The sequence below is a fragment of the Neophocaena asiaeorientalis genome, unplaced genomic scaffold (genome assembly GCF_003031525.2).
Source record: "Neophocaena asiaeorientalis asiaeorientalis breed wild unplaced genomic scaffold, Neophocaena_asiaeorientalis_V1.1 scaffold7, whole genome shotgun sequence".
Taxonomy (NCBI): Eukaryota; Metazoa; Chordata; class Mammalia; order Artiodactyla; family Phocoenidae; genus Neophocaena; species Neophocaena asiaeorientalis.
The window spans coordinates 9,903,340-9,923,904 of record NW_020185337.1 but is presented as its reverse complement, the minus strand read 5'-3'; the positions used below and the strand labels follow the sequence as shown (position 1 = coordinate 9,923,904).

Genomic DNA, 20,565 nt, shown 5'->3' with positions numbered 1-20,565 from the left:
AATCCTCTGTATAAAAATAATTCATGCTTCACATTATATGAATTCTGAGAGATGAGTAACCAATCCCAGGCATTATGTAAGATGTCAAGCATAATGAATGAACCAAGACAGAGCATCCTCCTTTCCAAAGGCCAGGAGTCAGTTTTGATGGGACTTTTATCTGTGCTGGCTTCTGATTTTCCATCAAAATTAATGTCTACAATACAATTGAGGTCCTGAAACACAGTTGAGAAAGTCAAGAAGATGGGTACAATGAGAACTTTCACAAGCTGTGCTGGTGACTATGAGAATGTTGTGGTGAGATATTTTATGTGTCAACTAGACTTGGCCATGGGGTTCTCAGATATTTGGTCAAGCATTATTCTGGGTGTGCCTGTGAATGTGTTTTTGGATGAGATTAACATTCAGATCAGTAGACTGAGTGAAATAGATTACCCTCCATTAGGGTGGCTCTTATCCAATCAGTTGAAGGTCTGTATAGAACAGAAAGGCTCCCTGGAGTAAGAAGAACTCTTTCTGCCAGATTGCCTTGAGCTGGGATATCAGTGTTTCCTTTGCCTTTGAACTGAGATATCGACTCTTCTTGGGTCTTGAGCTTGCCAGCTTTCAGACTGGAACTTACACCATTTGCTCTCCTGGCCCCCAGCCCTTTGGACGGACTAGAACTATACCATCCATTCTCCTACCTTTCCAGGCCTCTAGTTTGCCAACTGAGATCTTAGGACTTCTCAGACTCTGTAATGCATGAGCCAATTCTTCATAATCAGTCTCTTTAGAGATTTCCATGCATATATACAAATACTATATATATATATATATATATATATTCCTTTTGTTCTGTTTCTCTGGAAAACCCTGACAAATATAGTTGTCTTTTCAGAAAGTTAAGGGCAGATGGTTTATTCCTTTCCCAATACTCTGAGGCATATTGTTCCATTTTTCTCTGGAGCTGAGGTCTCTTATCAGAGAAATCAAGAGGTTCATTTTCAAGGACAAATTATTAGCTCTGCCTGTCTGTGAGAAAATGATAAGGCTAAAGAAAAGTGAATTCTATCATTGCTTTAAATTGTTGTAATGGCCGCATGATGGCTGCATATATCTCTGGGGAATAAACAGTTTTTCATCACTTTTTAGTAGGTCTTTCTATCTCCTCATTAGCTCTGAATTCAGAGCTAAAAAAATGAGTAGGTAGAAAAATCTGGCAGCTAGAAGGTCGCTTTTTTCATGAACCCCTTCCTCATCTTTCTTAACCTGCTTTTTCCCACCCAATGTATACCACAAAAGCAGCTAAAGGGAAAAAACTCTCTTCCTCCTCTGATCTTAGCATAAGGTTATCTGAGGCTCATCTATGACACATCACTTTATACCTACATGACTGCTGGAGTGATTATAGTTATTTATAATATTGACTAGTCTTTAGTAACCCCTAATGGCAGGCTCCATGTAACACTCAAACTCTTAGCTAGTGCTATGTGTGATGGAACAGAACAAATATTTATTGAATGCCTCAGTTAGTGGTGATTGGTTGAATATACCATTCTGTATATTTGGCAGGGGATTATACAAAATTTGGAGTCTCACCAGGTATGTTACAGTGGTCAGGTGAAGTTAGACTTTCCCACATGCTTTAGATATTGGCCATGAATTCCTCATGCTTAGCATTGTTAAACTCAGTTGTCCATTCATACTACCTTTGCTCTGTTGAATGGGATGAATGGACATGTCTTCTGACTTTGACTGATCATTTCCATCTAACTATGACTATCTTTCTTTTATCTTTATTACATAAAATTGAATGTCATATCTATGTATAGTTGCTTATAATTCACATTTTATATATAGTTGCCTTACTTATCCTGAATTCCAAAAAAAGATCCTACATAAAACAATCAACAATTTCTAGATCCTTAAAAATAGTTTTTGAAGAGAGTGGTAAAAACATAATTTTTCAAGAAAATTAAAGTCAGATGCATAATCTGAAAGAAGGTATCAAACATGAGAACTCAGTATGTTCTAGTCAAAAATTAAATGTATATTTAACTCATATTTATGGAAGGAAGCAGTACTAATAATTCTGTGGTCAAGAAGTCTACCTCAACTTTACCTAAAAGAAAAATGCTAATTATTTTAAGGAAGATGCCTCTCCTTGATCATATGGGTGAATATTTGTGAATTTTTTTGAGTGTATCTGGATTTAGTCTTCAGCCAAAACATACATCTGAAGTTTGAGACTGACTTTTCTACAGCTGATAGAATCAGCCTCATTTCCTTCTAGTCTGCTATTCAAATCAGTGGTTTGTCTATTATTTGTGTGAGGAGCATTAGTTTCTATAATTCAAAATTAAAGTCTAAATGGGCTTTTTATTACATTTAAAAATCAATTATAGCTAAAGTTGGCATTATGTTAATACCATTATTTTAAACAAAATAAAAGATGCTTCAGTCTCCCCTTAAAACGAGCTGACACTTTGTCAGCTTCCCAATTGTCTTTCATCTGTAACTTCTCCTTGATAACCAATCCATGAAGCGGGGGGACAGGACTTCTCCAGAACAGTGCAAAGCACCAGCCAATGTAAAGCTACCCTCTTTGCCTGGATGTACTATATTTATGCTTTGTTTTGCTTTGTTTTTCCCAATGTTTTTTCTGTTGCATTTCTAGACTATGTAGATGGAAATAAGAATAAAAAATATGGCGATAAGGTGAAATAGAGTTAACAATATAAAAATAACTTCTTTATTCATTTGATCTATTATGTAGAAGATAAATGATGAAAAGTTAAAAGCATAATAATTTTCATTTCTAATTCTTTGAAGGTAAACTATGATGATTATTTAGGACATTTGCTGTGAAAATGTTATCAGAGTCACTCATAATTTTCAAGGCTTTATTTTTCCAATTTTTTAAAAAGTTACATGATCTTACAAGTTTACTTCATGTATTTCTCATTTTATATATACCAAAGGTGGTTATTATTGAGAACCTAAGAGATTTGTCATGTATATAAGTACCAGGTAGGATGTAGGAAGGTAAAAATCCCCCAAACAATTATAATTTCAAAACAATAGGAAGATTCAACATTATCATTTTCCTCTGCCCAATAATCTTTTTCAATTTCTGTTGCTCCATCATCCAAAATTTATTCAGTTTAAAACTAAGGATGGCAAAGCATGAGCACTTCTTTAAGTGATAACATTTTAGGCTGTTAACTGTGGTTTATAACATCATCTCTTTGGATGCCAGGACCAGGCTTTGTTAGAAAGTAGAGAAGACAGCAAACACACACTCTATACTTCTGAGAGAGGGCAAGCTGACCACAGAAACAGACCAGGAACAGTAGGTTCTGAGCAGAGGAAAATTCCACAGGCTTTATGCATTTACCAGAACTGGTTCCACTCATCCCAGCCCCAGAGCACTGAGGCACATCATTGTATATTCTCCGGGACTGCATTTTTTTAACACAAGATTTCCTAAATATTTTAGTTGCCATGTAATGTTTTCCTTTGTGCTATTTCACTCTGTCCTCAGACCGATTGATCTACTTTGTCTCTTTCTTGGGATTTTACCCGGGAATATTTTCAGAGAAAGAAAATTAACTTACCTGGTGTTTCTGTGGCTTTGATTGAACTCTGAATCTCAGCTTTAGAGGAAAGAAAAGAAAATTGCTAAAATTAAATGTTGAATATCAAATGTACTCTCACAATTATTTCAGGTGGTAAATAGATATAGATCTTAGCTCATTTCTGACTTACTTTCATCAAATCATAAAATCAAGAGGCTTCCTGATTAGAAGAAACTTCAGAGCAGGGGTCAGCCAACTTTTTCTTAAAGGGCCAAATAGTATTTTAAGCTTTGTGGGTCATAAGTCTCTAGTGACTATTCAGCTTTGCCATTGTAGTGTGAATGCAGCTATACGTAATACCTAAAGAATATGTATGGCTGTATTCCCATTAAACTTTATTTACAAAAACAGGTGTAGGTCTGGATTGGCCTGTGAGCTGTATTTTGCTGAATCCTCTTTTGGAGCACCTAGTACAACCCCACATCTTGAATACGCCTAGATAACACAGACAACTACGAAACTTTGGTAGGTACTTCATGAGTGGCACTGCCATGTGTCATATTCCTACTAAGATATTGTGCATCTCCTGACCTGAGGAAGATTCAGAATGGTTCATACAGATTCCTCTGAAACTTAGGGAATTCCTCTAAAGTAAATTAGCTCAGAAGAGCTTCTACAAATAACATCACCTGAGAGAATTATAATCAAAGATCACTTCAACAACTTGGAGTGTTTGCACCATGAACCAAGATTTGCCAAATGAAAAAGTATAGAAAAAAATTGAAACAAATAGAAGCCCAATAATGATAGTTTAAAAATATTCACTTGCTTCCTGTGTATTTTCACTTGACTGTCTCACCAGCATCTCAAATTTAACATGCCTGAAACAGAACTCTTTTTTATTGAAGTATAGTTGATTTATAATGTTGTGTTAATATCAGGTGTACAGCACAGTGATAGTAATTCCGTTTATATATATATATATAATATATATATTCTTTTTCAGATTTTTTCCCCTTATATGTTATTACAAAATATTGAGTATAATTCCCTGTGCTATATAGTAAGTCCCTGTTGGTTGTCTATTTTACATACAGTAATATGTATATGTTAATCCCAAACTCCTAATTTATCTTTGGTAGCCACAAGTTTGTTCTCTATGTCTGTGGGTCTATTCCTGTAAATAAGTTCATCTGTATCTTTTTGTTTTAGATTCCACATATAAGCAATAGTATAATATTAGACTTTCCCTGTCTCACTTACTTCACTTAGCATGATCATCTCTAGGTCCATCCATGTTGCTGCAAATGGCAGTATTTCATTCTTTTTTATGGCTGAGTAATATTCCATTGTATCTATATACCACATCTTCTTTACCCATTCATAACTCTTGACTAGCATCCTCAAACCCACCTCCGCCCTCACCATCTTAGATCAGAGCACGGTACAGTTGTCTCCCAGGTGCAGAAGCCTCATTTCCCTCCACTCTAGTCCACCACTCTACCTCATCTGCTCAGCGGCACTTTTACCACTCCAGGGACATTGATTCTTTAAAAATATGCTTGTTGTTAGTTAGAATGTAACTCCAGGAGGACAAAGATTTCTTGTTTTACTCAGAGCTGTAATGGCAGAGCCTACTACCAGGTCTCTGGTAAAAATATAAGGAATGAACGAATAACAGTAGAAAGTAATAATAATAAACCTAATTCTACCTCTTTGAATTCAATTTTTAAGAGAAAATGAATGCCTTACTTAATATTCCTGCTTGGATAATCACAGCTACTATTTTTCAAGCAACTCTTATGATCAGTTCCATATATTAATTGCTGATGTCTACAAGAAAGACATTATTATTTCCATTTTGCAGATCTGCAAATATTAGTTGAAAGCAGTGAAACTGCTTTCTCAAAGGGAGGACCGTGATTATAATTCAGGTCTGTTGGTTCTAAGGTCCATTCTCTTTTACCCAAAGAGACAGCTTTTCCTTCCACTAAACTGTTCTGAGTGGAAAGCTTATGTAATTAATTCCTACTTTTGATAACTAGTTAAAGTACTTTTGGACATGGCATAATGTTGTATTTGAAAGTTGCAGTTAAAATATTTATCAGCTGCCAGAGGATTAGAATACAAATGAAATCCAAACCTTTTGTTCCTCCTGCTTTTAATATCAGGCCATAACCTTCTTGCTGATAGACTTTACAGAGAATGAAAAATTTTTAAACTCATATCAGACAAAACCTTCTGACTAGCCTTTTTTGCATTTTTTTCATCCTTCAAAAATGCATAATGAGAGAATGGACTTGGGGACACAGGGAGGGGGAATGGTAAGCTGGGACCAAGTGAGGGAGTGGCACGGACATATATACAGTACCAGTTGTAAAATAGATAGCTAGTGGGAAGCAACCGCATAGCACAGGGAGATCAGCTCGGTGCTTTGTGACCACCTAGAGGGGTGGGATAGGGAGGCTGGGAGGGAGACGCAAGAGGGAGGGGATATGGGGATATATGTATACGTATAGCTGATTCACTTTTTATACAGCAGAAACTAACTCACCGTTGTAAAGCAATTATACTCCAATAAAGATGTTTTTAAAAATGCATAATGATTTTAGAGGGACATATCACGCAAAAGAAAAATAACTGTGCCTTAAAGATGTAGCTGAATATTAAAAAAATAACATATAACAATTCAAAATCCGGCCTTCCCTGGTGGCGCAGTGGTTAAGAATCTGCCTGTCAATGCAGGGGACACGGATTCAAACCCTGGTCCAGGGAGATCCCACATGCTGCAGAGTAACTAAGCCGGTGCACCACAACTACTGAGCCTGCGCTCTAGAGCCTGCGAGCCACAACTACTGAGCCTGTGTGCCACAACTACTGAAGCCCACACACCTAGAGCCGGTGCTCCGCAACAAGAGAAGCCCACTCCCAGCAACGAAGAGTAGCCCCTGCTCGCTGCAAACAGAGAAAAGCCCGCGCACAGCAACAAAGACCCAAACGTGGCCAAAGAAAAAATAAATAAATTTATTTAAAAAAAATTCAAAATCCTTTTATTGAATCTTAAGAGGTCCAGACTTTTATATATGAATGAATATATTATTATTCTGAGGACAAAATTCTGTAAATCTTAAATATTTAATCAATACTGGAATATACATACCTTTTTATCCTAAAATCAAGGAAGTATTATTCTGAAGATAATAAAGTGTTTTCATATGGCATACTATTTTCAAATTTGGATTCAGTTCTGTGGATATAAAATCTTAATAGAGAGGAATCCTATGGAATATGGCTAAAGTATTATTCTTGTTTTTTTTTTATTTATAAATTTCATAATGCAAATGTGTTTTTAAGAAAAGGAAGTAGGTGAAGTCAAATAGCAAATAAGTGTGTAACCTAGTCTCAAACTTAGATGTTTAGTAAAAACCAAATCCTTAATCAGGGTGGCTGGCAACTTAAAATTTCTTGGTTAAGTTTGTCTCTAATATGAAACTGAAGTCTTATGAAATGCAAATGAACTTTGAAATGCTAAACTTTAATCCACAATTTAATACAAAGCTAAACTTTGCTTAAACTGTCAGCTTTTAAAACAGAAATAATAAGCAATAATACAACAAGTAACTTTGCTAAATATTCTTATCTTATGAAGGCCATTATATTTACAGCTATATATAGCTGTATATAATTACACACAGAACATGATTTATCATTAACAGGCCCAGGAGAAAAAATATATACAGCCATTCCCATATATAATTCTTTTCTGATTTGCTTAAAAATAATTTACTAGGACCAATTCAGATTTTCCTTCTTATTTCCACCCCCCACCCCCTTCCAAACAAAGCATTGACTGAGCCACTGTACATGAGATGAGTTCTGGTTTGGCTAAACTGTGACTTGTGACTAAGACCTTGTTATCCTGAGTATTCCTCCTTTATCAGCCCACATGAAATGATACAAACTAATTAAATATCATGTAAGAAACATTGTAATTAAGTTCCCAAATAAATGTCATAGATAAATGGTGACATTCACAAGAGAACTAATGAGGATAGGTGATCAGATAAATTAGTGTTTTCCAAAGTATGAGATGCATAGCATTGTAAGAGAGATTCTATGAGGCAGTACTGGAAAGTGGCATTAAATAAGATTGAAACACTAAATGAGAAAGTTATTTTCTTCTCAGCTTTTTTGTTTGTTTCAATGACGAAGTTTCAAAATTTTAATTTGATGCAAATATGTCATTAATACGTAGCATGTGCTTATCATTTTTTTTTCACCCCACAGCGGGAAGAATGCAGTCCCCAACAATCACAAATTATTCAGTGGAGTTTTCCACATTTGGGAAAATCACAGGGGTCAGCACAGCACATCCAGAGTGCTATGGATAAGCCTCGACGGGGGAAAACCACCTTCATGATCCTGGTATCTCCCCTTCCAGGTAAGTATTTGATTTATTTTCTTAAACAAGGACAAGCAACAGAGCCTTTGGCAAGCAACAAAATCTAACTAGAATTTTGTTTTATTTTGCTTACATCATAGTGACTTTCTAGCTTCTGTTTATGCCAAGTCAGACTGGTTTTTCATTTATGATGGTTTACTTTTCAAACAAATTTAAGAATAAAAAGTGCGTCAATTGAAAGAAAGTACTAAATAAATAATAGTGCAGATGGTACGCATATCTGGCAACACTCATTAAGTTGTGGGAAATACTGAGGTAGCGTCTTGCAGAGGCTCTTGATAGTTGTGTAGAATTTGAATAAGTAAGTGGAGGAAGGACAAGGGGTTGAAAGAAGGACCATACAGATGAGGAGGGCAGCATGAACAAATACTACAGTCAGGAATAAATCTGGTAACAGCAAGAGAACCACCCTGGTGAGAATCACAGGTTTATATTCAACCAGCCTGTCAGTCCGTCAGTCTCTCATATTGATTGAACTCCTACTCGTCAAGCATATGATGCACCCAATTAAAAGCTAGTTGTTGTCTAATTCCTTCAGATACCTTACGTAAAACAGTTGTAATGAGAACAAGTGTGGTATAGTGACTTTTATGGGATTTGAGGCGAGAAAAACAGGGTCTGAATTTCATCTTTTAATTTAACCTTGGCCAAGTCACTTAGTCTTTCTGAACCTGTTTCCTTATTTGTGAAACTGGTATCATAAATACCAACTTTGCCTGGCTTTTATAAGGACTATCATTAATAAAAGAATAGCTAAAATGTGTTATTTACTTTCCAGACACTGTTTTAAGCTTTATATATTTTTACCTCTTTTAATCTTCACATGAATCCTGTAAGGGTGTAGTCTTATTACAACTGCTTTACAGATGAGGAAACTGAGAAGTTAAGGAGCTTACCAAAGGCCCCAGTCCAAATAAATGGTTGTGCTATTATTTGAACCTAAGCTATCTGATTTCAGAATCATTGTTTGTAACCAATAAGCTAACTTCCTCTTGGCATGATTGTAGATCCCCCTTTTTTTTTAATTTTAAGAAGGTTGTGGTGCCTTGAAAAGCACAGGCTTGGGCAGAGGCCATCCTCATGTTCAACAAGTAGTATATCTGAAGTGGCTACTTGATTACTACAATTATATATGATTTTTGTGTTAAACAAACTCCATACTAAACTAGGATAAATTATGCAAAAAGGAAACCTATACGATAAACTATTTGTTACATATAAATGTTATTAACTCTGACTAAATAACCTACTGATTACTTATAAATGTTACTCGTTTTTACTTAACAAAAGTCAGATTTTTCCCTTCAGATTTCCAGTCTGTAATATTGTATATGCTGTGGTAGCAGAAGCTCTAAGTGGCAAAAACCTGAGAAGTATTTTTATCCACGCACTTGCCTTAGTAGAGTTATGTCCTGGCATTTGCCCATCTCAATTTGTGTTCTACCTATAACCTTATTCCACATTCTCTCTTCAGCTAAGATAAAATCCACTAAAGGGAGAAAGAGCAATGGTCTCTCCTTCCCTGTCAATCTCTTACAGTATGAACTATACCTGCTTTCAAATCTGGTTATAGATATCTGAATGACTAAGTTTCCAGCAAGAAAAGCATCTATTTTGCTTTCTCCCCTCCATCTTCCTTTTACTTCTCTATTCTCTCTTCAGAAACCATCAGGTATGCAAAGGAAATGAAAAGAGTCAGAGAGGATGCCACATTTTTAAGCCACTGGCAGAAACAGGGAACTCAGAAAGAGAAGATTTGTAATTTTACAACAGAGTTTTACGTCCAATTTTCCCACAGTTTAGATACTGGAGGATGGGGACTCCTGTGATTGACATTTCTTTGAATCACTCCTCAGTGCCCCGTGAGGTAGCCCTACCAATGGACAGTGACAAATGCATGGATGTTGAAATCTAGGCGTAACAAGGGTAAATTCAGGACATGGTCTGGGGTGGGTTAAATGGTGCCATCCCCCTCCCCCTGACTTCCTTGGAAAGATATGTGTACCTAGAACTGGTGAATACAGCCTTATTAGAAAGAGGATCTTTGCCAGTGTAATTATGGATCTTGAGATGAAATCATTCCAGATTGGGGTGGGCCCCAAATCCCAAGAAATTGTCTCTATAAAAAAAGAAGACACAGACAGAAGAGGAGACACAGAAGGGAAGGCCGTATGTAGACACACAGGGAAAAAGACAATGTGAAGACAGAGGCAGAGATTAGAGTGATGTATCTCTAAGCCAAGGAATGCAGAGAATTACTGGCAATTTCCAGAAGCTAGGGGGCATGTCAGGTCACCGATGCTCTCCAAAAGATTTTTAGTGAATAAATTAAGTTACTAATTAATCCAAAGGGCCCACGTTTCTTTATAAAGTCAGATCACTGAATTAATGAGGATTTCTATCTTAAAAATCCTAGTATTCTAGAAATTTGTCTTCTACAGGCAGAATAAAAGAATAAAACAGGAGAAATGCACACAACTTTAAGAGAATGGGAAACGATTAGAAATGTTTGGAGAACATGCTTTTTTGATCTACATTCCACCTTTCTAGGGGGTAAAGCAACAGACCTCAATAGCTCTACTCTAAAACAAGCCTGCATTTGAGATAATGTACCCACAGTGCCTTTATCTGAGAGTCACTCTGCGAGGACCCATTGCCCATATGTTTAAGAGGTGTTCAACCTTCCCCTGCCTATAGATTGTTTTGTTCTCCTTCTGTTTCTCTGTCTTGGTTCCACTAATTTTGAATGCTTGTGTGTGTGAGGGGTGGAGATGGAAAGGGAGCATTGCCCTGCTAACCAGGAATCTGGGCAGACTCCTGGTCTCATCAGGCACCGATGGAAATGTGTGCAAACTCATTATATCAAGTGGAGTCCATGCTTAGCAGGAAGCACCTTGAGGAATGAGAGCGATCTAGGGAGGATGGCTGCCCAAAGAATGAGTTTTATAATAAAATTTCTAAAGGACTTAACATAGACCTGGTTAATCAAATGGCAAATGCAAAGGAAAGCAGTAAGTACCCTTCCTTCATTACCTTGCTTTCCAGGGTGTTTCATTTTTCAAGAAATGATTTTGTGGGTGTATTTTTTAAACTACTTGGAAGAAAGCCACTTCAGACTGTGTTTAGAAGCTAAATAAATACAGGAGTCTCCAGAACTGAGATGCAGAGGGCATTTTATTGCATGAATCAAGGCAGAATTAGGAACCTCAAGTGACCCATGGGATTGACCACAGACTTCTAAGTGCTAATTTTAATAAACCATGGTTCTTGAATGACATTTTCCACATCAGGCACTGCCTGGGTGGGTGTCAGGGCAAAGTACAAATTATTTGAGTTTAATCCTCAACTGCTACCCATTTTGCAGATGCGTATTCACTTTTATTCATGTTTGTCTTGGGTGCAGTCATATTATGAGATGGATGAGGTTTTGGTTTGCCAAAGGTACTTTTCAGACATATATTGCCTACAAAATAGGTTCTACTCATCAGAGCCCAAAACACTACCACAAAAAAATGTTCTTCTTATGAAGGAAAAATTACCCTCTTCTTTAAGTTCCTTTATGTGGTGACTAATTAAATGATTAGTTTACAATTATGGTGTGAAATTCAACTTTTTCTAGATAACCTTTTTTATGTCGTGCCTAAGATGATTACAATAAAAAAGCGGGGAAATGGAGGTTCTTGATGTGTTTCTAGACAACAGTGGGCCTTGGGCGTCCACAGTCCCCACTTGCTGTGTCATTCTACCCTAGAGGTCTCCCAAGAAGAGACTTGGAGACTGTGAGTCACCTGTAGCTGCTTTGTCTTAAGGACTATGGGTATGCCAACAGTACATCCTGTATTTATAATGAACGGGATCTGATAAGGCTCTTACAGAAGATTGCTAGCTTTTCTACTCAGGATAGTTTGACTAAAAGTACTGATTACTTCCAGTCACAGAGGCCAGAGTAAGGAAAGTCCTTGTTGTGAAGATACATGTGGACTGGAACTGGAAAACTGTCAGGAATCAGGGGACCTCTCAGAACTGCTACTCTCTCTGTCTCGCCTGAACAACTTCATCTTGCTCGCGGGGTCTCTCTATTTCCGCACATAGTCTCTCTCCATTCTTCTTCTACCAACTCTGCTTACTCATAGTACCTGCTTCCTTATGCCGCAGGCATACACACCAATCACCGTGGCTGTCTCAGACTCACTCTACTAAAACCTTGCCACTACAGTTCCTCTGACTTTTTGGTTTCTTTGGGTTTTCTAGTTCAGATTACCCAGAAGGGAATTTATTGGCCTAGATCAACATTCTCTTTCTTTTTGTTTTTAAACAAATCTTTATTTGGAAACTCACCACTTAATGCACTCATTTTAAGTACACAACCCAATAATATTTAGTAAATGTATAGGGTTGTGTGGCCATCACTATACTACAATTTTAGAACCTTTTCTTCAACACAAAAAACTTCCTTGGGTCTTTCTGCAGTCAATCCCCAGGCCCATCTCCAGGTGTAGGCAGCCACTTATCTGCTTTCTGTCCCTATAAAAATATCCTTTCTGGATATTTCACAGAAACGGAATCATATACGTTGTATTTTGAGAAAGACTTCTTTCACTGTGTGATGTTTTTCAGATTCATGCTATTACAGAATGTATCAGTATTTTGTTCCTTTCAATTGCTGAATAGTATTCTATTATACAGATATCCCATGTTTTGGAATATTACAGATGAATTCCAAATGGAAAATCAAATGAGATATTCTATTTCGCCAGTTAATGGACATTTGGATTATTTTCAGTGTTTGACTATTATGAATCATTCTATTCTTAACATATTAACCACAGCCTGTTTTGATTACTATAGCTTTAGAGTAAGTTTTGAAATTGGCTGTGTCCGAGTCTTCCAATCTTGTTGTTCTTTTTCAAAAGTGTTTTGACTATTCAAGGTCCTTTTCATTTCCATATATATTTTAGGATTGGTTTATCAATTTCTATGCAAAAAACCTGCTGGTATTCTAATAGGGATTGCACTGACTATTTTATCAATTATTGATCAACTTGGAAGCAACCGCCATCTTAAAATATCAAGTCTTCCAATCCATAAACATGTAATGTTTGTCTATTTATTTATTTATTCTTTGCAATGTTAAATACGTATTTGAATTTTAATCGTGAGGTTATGCTGATGCCTTTGGTTTCGATATGATAATGCAGTGTTTTTTTCCTTCCCCCATTCTGTATTTGTATCTCCCCTTTTCACATTGAGAACACATCTATATGTTTTTTCAATCTTGTAGTACCAAGTATTTAGATTCACTATATTCATTTCAGTAAAACGAACTCATCAAGTGAATTTCAGGATTTCTCTGCAGTGTTTTCCTTTTCTCTCCCCCTTTTTATCTGTTCTACTGAGGAGGGTATGCAGTTAAGACTACGTTGTTTAAAGTACTTGGATTCTTTTTGTGCGCTTTTTTAACAGTTTTATATATGGTTAGGTAAAGTGTTTCTGTTTGCATTTAACTTTTGCTATTTCTGTCTTTGTTGATGGTTATATACTTAGAAACAAATATATTTGTTATGAAAACTGGTGGTAGATTATTACAGTATAAAACCTAAGGAAGCAAATGTTCAAAACATTCATCATTGGCTTTTAAAATTTTTTAAACATACAGAAGCAACACACTCATATTCTTTCTACTTTTCTTTCCCCCGTGATTCCATCTTTCTTGTGAACCCTTGAAATGGCTTCATGTGGCTAAAGTCAGAATCAAAATGATGTCATTTTTGCATCTCACTAGCACTTTCCCACCGGCAGTAATGTTTTAAAGTCTGATTTCTTTGCTCAAGTACCAGATGTAATTGTACTAATGAAAAATTTTCATTTTTGATCCTTAGTGGGCTTGTCTGAATCACTAAAACTAACAAGTGGTCTTTTCACATAATACTAAAATAAATGTATTATTTAAATTGTGTGTGCATTACATTAAAAATGCATATATTGCCTTTCGCTCCCTGCTCTGCTGTGTCTGGCCTGTTGGCTCACACCTGCCACATCTCCCAGATGTGCTCTGATACCAGGCTCCACATTGTGAATGTCCAGAGCATGTGATCAGAATAGGCTCAGCTCTGCTTTGGCTTTGGGGGTCCCTTAGTTCTTTTGCTCCTCTTGCCTGGAAACTAACTCCATGATGTGTCCTTTTTAGGGTCCCAGACACCCACTAGAGCCCCTCCAGGTGATGTGCCAGGGTATCACTGACTAGTCTTACTTAGTTCAATTATACTCATATGACTATCTGCCTTAAGACAAAAAACTCAGGGAGGTGGCAGCATGCAATAAAGAAGAGAACACAGGGCAAGGAATCAGATATGCCCAGGTGTTAATTCTGGTACTCACTAGCCCTACTGATGGGGACAAATCTTTCTTGATAATTCACTCCGTTGCCTCATTAGATCACTGGCTTATGATAAAAGGATATAACTCAGGGACAGCCAGATGGAAGAGATGCACAGGACAAGGTATGGAGAAAGGACGTGGAGCTTCCATGTCCTCTCCTAGTGTACCATTCTCCTCAAATCTTCACATGTTCACCAACTCAGAAATTTCCATTTATATATTTAATTTCTCACACAAGTGTTTTATAGTTCAGTGTACAAATCTTGCATTTCTATTGTTAAATTTACTCTTAAATACTTTATTCTTTCTGTTGCTATTATGAATGGAATTATTTCATTATTTTTGGATTGCCATTGCTAACATAAAGAAGTATGATTTATTTGTGCATATCTTGTATCCTCTGGTATAGAATACTCTTTGTTAGTTCTAGTAGCTTTACTGTGAAATCTTTGGGTTTTCTACATAGATAATGATGCAGTCTACTGAGAGAAACACATTTATTTCCTCCTTTCCAATCTGAATGAATGATTCTATCTATCTATTTATCTATCTACCTATCTATCTATCAGCTTATTGTACTATCTAGAACCTCTAGTTATAATTTTGAATAGAATTGGGGAGAGTGGAATCTTTGTTTTGTTCCAGATCTTAAGAATAAAGTATTAAGTCTTTCACTGTTAAGTATGATGTTTGCTGTATATTTTTCATAGATATCCTTTACCAGTTGGAGGAAGTTCCATTTTATTTATATTTAATTGAGTTTTAATTATGAGTGGGTGTTATATTTTGTCAAATACTTTTTCTGCATTTACTGAGTCTACTAATATGGTGTATTACATTACTTGATTTTCATATGTTAAACCAACCTTGCATTCCTGGATAAATTCCATTTGTTCATTCTTTATATCACTTTTCATATGTTACAGATTTTTTTGTAATATTTTATTAAGGATATTTGTATCTGTGTTCATGATGGATATTGGTCTGTAGCTTTCTTTATTTGTGTTTTCTTTTCATTCTTTTCTATCTTTGGTGTTAGGGTAATACTGGTCTCACATAATTATCTGTGCGATGTTTCCTCTACATCATGAAAGAGTTTGAGAAGAATTAGTATTACTTCTTTTGTGAATATTTTGATAGAATCCACACTTGATGCCATCCTGCTTGGAGTTTTCTCCATGGGCCCGTTTTAAATTTCTAATGCAGAATCTTAAATTGCTTTAGGTCTTTTCAGTCTTCCTATCTTCTTGAGGCAGTTTTAGCAATTTGTTTCTAAGAATTTTTCCATTTCATCAAAGTTGTCTAATCTTTTGGCCAAGCTCACCTTTTTGTGCCAGGTGATATCATGGGTTATTGCTCAGGCTTGGACTGATCCTCCTTGGCATCCACTCATTTGTGGCTATGGAGGGATAGAGTATCACTGTACAAAGCAATGTCGCTAAATGGTTGTCCCATTTGGTAGAGACTAGGAGAGAATATAAGTAAGGCATTGTTCTTTGGTAGCTGTGGGCTGGAAAACATTCTGAGTTTAGTTCTATCCAATATACTAGTTTAACATTTCAGCACAAATTCTTGTACTTACTCTTGGATTGGGGACTTTGTAATGTTGAAATAGCATTTGGAAGTGGAAGATTTATCACTGTTGTTCTTGTAGTGATGAACTCAGTCTTCGTGACACCTTTGGCTGTAGATCCTAATTATGTAAAAAAGAATGAGTAGCCATCAGGGGTGCAAACAATCACTAGATCATATCATTAATATTAATATAAACATCCAGTTACAACTTGAAGATTAGTTACTTAAAGTCCTCTGATCAAGATACAGAAATCCAGTGTTTTGATGTCTGTCTTTTGGTGAGTCATTTAACTACATTTTTAAAAGTGGAGGGACATTAGACTCTCCTACATGTCTGATATAGGTTGTTTCACTTGATCATAACAGTAATTCTATGAATTAAGTAGTAATTATCACAATTTTACGTATGATTCTGAAAAGTTATATAATTTTCCCACAGTCACAGAGAGCCAAACCTTTCTGATGTAAAACGTAGCAGCTACCCTAGAAAGGGGGTGGTAAGGCAGTGGTAGTAGCTGAAAGTGGTAGTATGATTCCCATGCTGTCTAGGAGAGAATTTTCAGGTAGGTGGAATAGCAGGGAGGAGAGAGATAACAAGAAGTAAACAGAATAAACTTTTAATTGTATTTAGTTCATTTTGGGGGAGCAAAAAGGAAATTCAGCAACAAAGAAAAAATAAGCTGAGTTTTCAAAAATAGCATTGGAATAAGATTACTTTAAATAATCTATATTTGCACAAATATTATAAAACAAAATGATTGATGACCTTCAGTCTTTTCAAAGTCTAGCATGGGGAACATTGAGTTAGTAAAGAAAAGATAGGCATGCTGGTTAGTGCACACTTAGTGTTAGCTAGATACGATGTTGGCTGGAGATGGGGGGAAGACAGTTTAATAGACTCCTACCACAAAGAGGTCTGGAAGCCTGAACTGCTGGTGCCTTCCAGAAGTGCCAATGAGCTTTCATTCTATGGCAATAAGCATCTATAGTGCAATGCAAATTCTTAGTGCACTTGAGAGATTCATGCTGGAGAAGTTTATAGTTTGCAGGAAGACCTCATAGACAGTGGGTAAATATGTCTTCAGGCAAAAAGCCTTTAGAAATTGATATGCTAAAGAAAGTGAATAAATTTGAATAGAGGCTACAGGATTGACACTGCATATGAGAAAGAATGAGTGAAAATGGTCACCAACTTCAGAGGAATCTTGATTAAATTGAGAGGGAAATACTTGAGGAAGAAAAGAAATGTCTTATTATGTAAGGAAAGCAGAAACTGATCTTTGTAATAGTATGGAAGTGGGAAAGTTACAGAAACTCAACACTTGAGGATGAAGGAACGTGGGGATAAAGATCTTGCTTCTCACTGGAACTCCAAGAACATATGCTTTGAAAACATCAGAACAGGAGTTCTTCTTCAGAAATCTTCAGAGAAGAATTCTTCTGCTGAGCTAAAATTGGAAACCATGAAAAAGCTATCCTGATGGGCTAAAGAATTCCCTTGTGTAAAGCAGACTCAACAGTCTCGGTGATGGGAAAAAATAGAATGTATAGCTAAGGAAGATGCGAGGAGCTGCCAGTTTACGAAAATACAAAGAGAAAAGGAGAATAACGGGGTAGCTGGGGGTACAACCCCCCAGATTTTATTTAGAGAATTGCTTATTATTAATGTGGAATATACTTCACAATTGAGAATAGAATTAGAGCCCACACTCAATTCAGGACAGGTTGTCAATTAGGCCATGGAAGGAGACAGGAATGTTTTGAAAGTGATCCAGATATTTAGAAATATTCCTGGTGGACTATGAAAATAGAATAGAATGAAAGATGTATTGAATGAAAAGTGAAAAGAATGAAAAATGTGGAGACTGATGCTGCCACAGGCATAAACTTTCAAACTTTACTGGTGTGCTAAATATTTCAAATCCTAATCTCAGAAGAAAAGAAAATGAGTAACCTACATTTATTAAAATATGAGAATCATAGTCTTATATTAACATCTCCTTGGGAAAATGTTCCCAATTGCACTTCAGGTTCACAGGTAGTAGATTCTGGACTTCTGCCAAGAAGTGATTGACACCTCAGAGCAAAAGGAAACCAATCTCAAAGCTGTTCTTTAAACTTATACGGTTTGCTCTCTTTCCGTTTTTCTGTCTGGCCATTTTCCCCCAGAAAACACTATATATCAGCAGTGGTCTACAGGTGTGACTCACACTGTTAAGTCTAGGTAATAATATATGTATTAGATTTGACAAACATTATTTTGCTTGAGCAATACTAATTTAAATCACAGCATCAAGATAATAGTGGCTTTACCTTTAGGACTTGTGTTTTTGAAATTTATGTTCTTTTAAGTCTTAGAAGAAGGTGGAATGTATGAAAGACAAAATATGAGGAATTTTTAAACCATATTGAACTTGAAATAAAGAATGAAACACAAGAGATGCTTGAGAAAGTCTCATCGATACCAGAGTGTAAATGCAGAGAAGAGACTTTGACTCCAACCAGAGCCCTTAATTAGAACCATTGGCTAGAACTAAGCAGAATGAGGAATATGGGCTGTTTTATAATTTGTCTTGGTATTATCAATGTGAGATTCATGTTGTATGTTTTGGGAGGTTAAATTTTTGGGAGTAAGCAACAAATGTGAACTTTAATTATATTAGGAATTTAAGGCGTGTTTACAACGGACTGACTTGAAAGGGAGGATTTATGGAGTTAAATTGCGAAGCAAAGGGGATTAAGCAGCTTTATTCCTTTGAAATTACATAATTTGACTTACAGTATTGTTTTGTCCAATATGCGTAACAAAAGCTTCTTGTGTGGTCACTTTGTCTTCAGAAATAGAATATGGGATAAGTGACTTTTTGACGAAATCAACATTTACTAAAACATATGCTATAGAATACTAGTACTTTGGTATGTTACTTTGTTTATGTTAAAAAACACTTTTATAGTCAAATTATTTGGAGCTGCATAGTTTCTGAAAAAACATCAAATGAATGTCTTTGTGTTAGGATTACTGAGAATTTTTACAGATGTTATTGTGCATTGTAAAGCCCTCTGAGGGTAGTATTTTCTAAAACAATTGCCCAAGTAGCTCCATTTTCAGGCATCATTTTATGGGCTAGTGCTTCATAGAAATTATGTACCCATAGCAATGAGGGTAGTCTGGGGTAAAATTATTTAATATCCTGATTCATTTAAGTGACTTCTGAGGTAATATTAAAGAGCCCATAGAAAGACTGTGAAGGGCCTAAATGTTTATACCAATGATCCTAGGAAGATGTGTCAAAGCAGTGGCAAAGAATGGAAAAGAAGCTGCTTGAGGTTTTGCTCAGATTCTTCTGAACGCCTCCATTGGAGTGAAAAGCAGTACCTCAGAATGTAAATAAGTTAAAATGCTAAACCCAAGGGAAAAAGATGTGAAGGAATGTCGGCCAAATACCTGAACAATTCAAAGAGAACGTAAGACGTCGTTCTCTCCAGTACTCACTCCTGAGGAAGAGGAGCTCAGATCATGCAACCAGACTATCCCGGTGTCCCCAGAGGCTCTGGAGAAGCACAAAATGGTGCTGGTGACGGAATGTACGTAAAGTAGGACTATAGCTTTCAGTGGGAGACAAGAAGAGGGGAAAGTTTTATTTCTATATAGATTTAAATTTCCTTTTTCTTTTCCATATTATTTAGAGGGTAGATTAAGGTAGGCATTAAGGGTCCCTTGGAATTGGGTGTTTAGCAATGTCCTACCTCTTGCAAAACCATCAAGTACCGTGTAGTATGACCCCAGGAAAGTAGGCCCCAGCAGACTGCTGAGAGCTCCCTGCTGTTTAGGCCTGGCCTAATAAGGTGTTTAGGTGTCTCCAGATTTATCAATTCTCTAACCCAATTTACCAAGGTAAGCTCATATAGGAACTTGGGACTGATCCTAGGTCATGAATAAACACATATCTGTACTTAGAGTGGCTTTTTGCATTATATATCCCCCAAATCAAGTGGGTTGAGGTATTTGGTGCCCTCGGAGCAATGTAGTAGTTTTTTAATCCCTTCGTTCTTTCTTAGAGACGTCACTAACAAATAGATGTTGACTTTCTATTTCCTTAAAATCTATTTTAACAGTGTTTCTTGGAGCCAGAGCAAATATTGGTAGGAGCTTCTTCTTTATTTTCTCATATCAATTGATCCTATTTACCCATAAATTCTTACATAGGAAAAATCAGCAACAGTGCTTATGGGGACATTAAAAGCTTCTCAAACATTTGAGCTGCCCCTTTGGAAAAACTGTAATTAACAATTACAGATGAGGTTATTCCCAGCTTAGATGGAGGGTGCAAAAGAATTGCTTTGTTTGTTTTCCAGTTGTAGAACACATTCATTACTTATTTTACTATGAATAGAATTTAACTAAACAGAATAATGACTTATTTCAGTAAATTTTAACTGTACTACTAAAGTCCTAAGGGTTCAGTAGGGAAGCCTCACAGGCTTGGTGGTAAGAGAGAGAAATGGCTAGCAGTCCACCCTGCACATACCACCACACTGCTTCAAACTGGGAGGTTCAACTTCTATTTATCTGATATATTCACATTTTGG

General features: G+C 36.4%; 1 protein-coding gene and 1 non-coding gene across 3 annotated transcripts in view; both read right to left on the bottom strand.

Moving 5' to 3' along the window:
* Window positions 1-20,565, bottom strand: part of EMCN (endomucin) — a 93,510-nt gene that overhangs the window by 28,658 nt on the left and 44,287 nt on the right. For both annotated transcript variants that reach the window (XR_003002022.1, XM_024736194.1), the window contains exons 4-5: window positions 15,983-16,093; window positions 3,600-3,638 (exon numbers count right to left, since the gene is read on the bottom strand). Coding sequence is in view for 1 of the 2 variants with exons in the window: in XM_024736194.1 (XP_024591962.1) it covers window positions 3,600-3,638; window positions 15,983-16,093 (150 nt within the window). In the remaining variant the exon portion in view is untranslated. The remainder of the gene's footprint in view (window positions 1-3,599; window positions 3,639-15,982; window positions 16,094-20,565) is intronic.
* LOC112393844 (U1 spliceosomal RNA) lies at window positions 7,847-8,009 on the bottom strand. The gene has a single exon (XR_003002034.1). It is a non-coding gene; the product is annotated as a U1 spliceosomal RNA (small nuclear RNA).